This window comes from Papilio polytes, unplaced genomic scaffold, assembly GCF_000836215.1.
Source record: "Papilio polytes unplaced genomic scaffold, Ppol_1.0 DF822067.1, whole genome shotgun sequence".
Lineage (NCBI taxonomy): Eukaryota > Metazoa > Arthropoda > Insecta > Lepidoptera > Papilionidae > Papilio > Papilio polytes.
In genome coordinates this window covers 6,135,389-6,138,060 of record NW_013527137.1, presented here as the reverse complement: position 1 = coordinate 6,138,060, position 2,672 = coordinate 6,135,389, and the positions used below count along the sequence as shown (strand labels likewise).

At 31.7% G+C, this 2,672-nt stretch overlaps 1 protein-coding gene across 1 annotated transcript in view; it reads right to left on the bottom strand.

Annotated features, from left to right (window-relative positions):
• Nucleotides 1-1,877: 1,877 nt before the first annotated feature.
• LOC106106903 (trehalase-like) overlaps nucleotides 1,878-2,672 on the bottom strand; it is a 13,380-nt gene continuing 12,585 nt past the window's right edge. The window contains exon 3 of the mRNA XM_013287561.1: nucleotides 1,878-2,671. Coding sequence (XP_013143015.1) covers nucleotides 2,312-2,671 — 360 coding nt within the window. The 3' untranslated portion in view covers nucleotides 1,878-2,311. The remainder of the gene's footprint in view (nucleotide 2,672) is intronic.

Genomic DNA, 2,672 nt, shown 5'->3' with positions numbered 1-2,672 from the left:
CCCCCGCCGCCTCTCCCCGGCTAGTCCGCACGAGTTTTGCTTACGACTTTATAACAAGTGCAAAGTGACCATGATACACGCTGCCTACGTTTTAACTGTCAAAACATATCAAATAAGAGTAGGGCTGTTGCATTGAGGATATCTCAATACATTATCAGCTCTTGGTGTCATTCACGATTTATATTGAAAAGCAATACATGAATTTGTTACTATTCCATTAGGTTTTACATAAAAAAGTATGACGCGATGTCTTATTTTACAATCTAAAATAATACTTTGATTATTATTGTATATCGGAAAATTCTCTAGGTCTATCCTAATTTTATAATAACCTTATTTATTTGTTAAACAGACCTAATCCGATGACCTAACGTTTCAGAAGTTCTGTTAACAGTTTTTCTACTAGTTAATGTTACACAGTTGATTAAGCGTTATATGGTTGCTATATAAAACGTTATCCAACCGCGCATCACTAGAATGACGTTTAAAATAGCGACCAATGAGCAGCGAGAATTCCACGCATGCGCGATTGAAGCATACGAATACGTTTTGAAGCGGGAAAATCAATTACTGTCATCTGTGACAAGTAGTGGTAAATATGCAATTAAATTAACGGTCATTTAATGGAAAAAGGAAAGGAACTAATAAATTGTACATTACAAGCATATTTGTAAGCGACATTTATTAGCTTACCGTGATGATTTTAATTAACATTTTTTTGTAAGTTTAAATCGAGATTCCATAGATGTCGAAAGTCTCCAATTTAAGTGCAATTAACACGATGGATAAATATTTATTTGAGGACAACGCCAAAACGGCTAAACGGATGTTTGGCACAGAGATAGGTGACAGATGGAAAGGCATAGACAACGTTATTTTTTAATTCTGCGCAGACGTAGACGCGATTAAACCTAATTACAGTATAATTTAATTGCAGAAATCACCAAGGAAACATAACAAATAAACATCTAATGTCGCATCATGGTAACCTGAACCTGCTCCGATATCATTATGTGTTATTTATAGAGTAAATAATTGCACCTTCATCAGTCGTACTAATAGTACATATTGATTATGATTACAATAAATTGGTCAGAAAATTAATGTGATCAACGATCTGATATTAAATTCAATGAGAAAATTGTGAAGCAAAAACATAATAATTTGCGTTCAATATTGTATTATGTTCAGCCTATTTTTATATTTTATTTATATTAACTTGGGATTATAAGCAGCCAGTGTGTTAAAAAAAAACACGAAATTCTGACACAGCCGTTTATTACGCTTTGATAAAAAATCTGTTTAATAATATAATTGATACATTTTTATATTTTAATCACAACCACAATTATTTTGTGACATGGTAACATTTCATGTATTCGATGAAAATGAATTTACATAAACACTAACTATATTATGAATAAGTTATTAACTAAAATAATAATTGTATGTGATAACATAATAAAAGTTTTTGTTTGCTCAGTGTACAAAAATGTTAAGAAACTGTTTGCACTGCTGATACTTTTTTTGATAAATGTACTTATTTCTTTTGACGTTAAAAATTGTACATTCTAATAGCAAATCATTCTACATTAGGTAAATTAAAAATAATATATCTTTTTTACTATAATAGGTACATTAAAAAAACCTTTGCTTTATACTAAAAAAAAATTCAAAACTTGTATGTGTTCAGTTGCATTTGACATATCATTTTTTAGCCACCTTCGATTTCAGAACGGAATTTACAATATTGTTATTTTAAAATAAATGTCTTAATCAAAAAAATGTTTTAAACATTGTAAAATCTCATCGATCTTTACCTATTTTATGTACAAATGGAAATAATTTTAGTAATGGCACTTTTAATATAACTTAAATAATTAAACTGCTATTAATTACATAATCTTATTAGTTAGAACATCTTTATAAAAATAAATTATTTAATATGAAAGTAGATAGATGACAAAGTAACAAGCATAAATACTACATTAAAGTAGAAAAATATAAGAAGAACAATTTTTATTAATAAGTTTAAAATTACTAACAAAAGTTTAAAACTTATTAACTCATAATGTTAAGAAAAATATCGGTACTACACTGGAGAACGGAGCAACACTAGATCATCGGCATACACGTCCCTTCCCTATCTGACATCTGTCAATGTCATTAAGAATTAGCGTTCCATTCTGGCGGGAGTTAGTGGTCAGAGTGTTGAAGTAAATTGAGCTGTTGCAACTATATTAATGTCTAAAAATAATAAAATAAGAAAAACGAAAATGGAAAGTAATACCTCTTTGGTCTTGTCAAAATACTAATTCGCTTCAACAGACTCGACTGATAATTCCACTTCGGAAATGGATTCATCGGATAATTCCGGATTAGCAGTTGCGGTCATTTTGTAAGCGTAATTCTTGATCATTTCCAACACGACACCGTTGGACCAACCAAAGCCAGCCTGCACGGTGTACTCCCCACCGCCGCCTATCCTGCCGGGCTGCTCCACGTCGTACTTCTCAAACATCTGCTTATTATCCGTGAAACCTTTTAAACAAGCTCGTACCCACTTTTGAGCTACATCGAAAGCCATCTGCTTAGCTTCTCGTGTCCCTAGTGTCCTCAATGCATTTACAGTTATACTTACTAGAGGCGGCCATGCATTTGGGTAGTCCCAC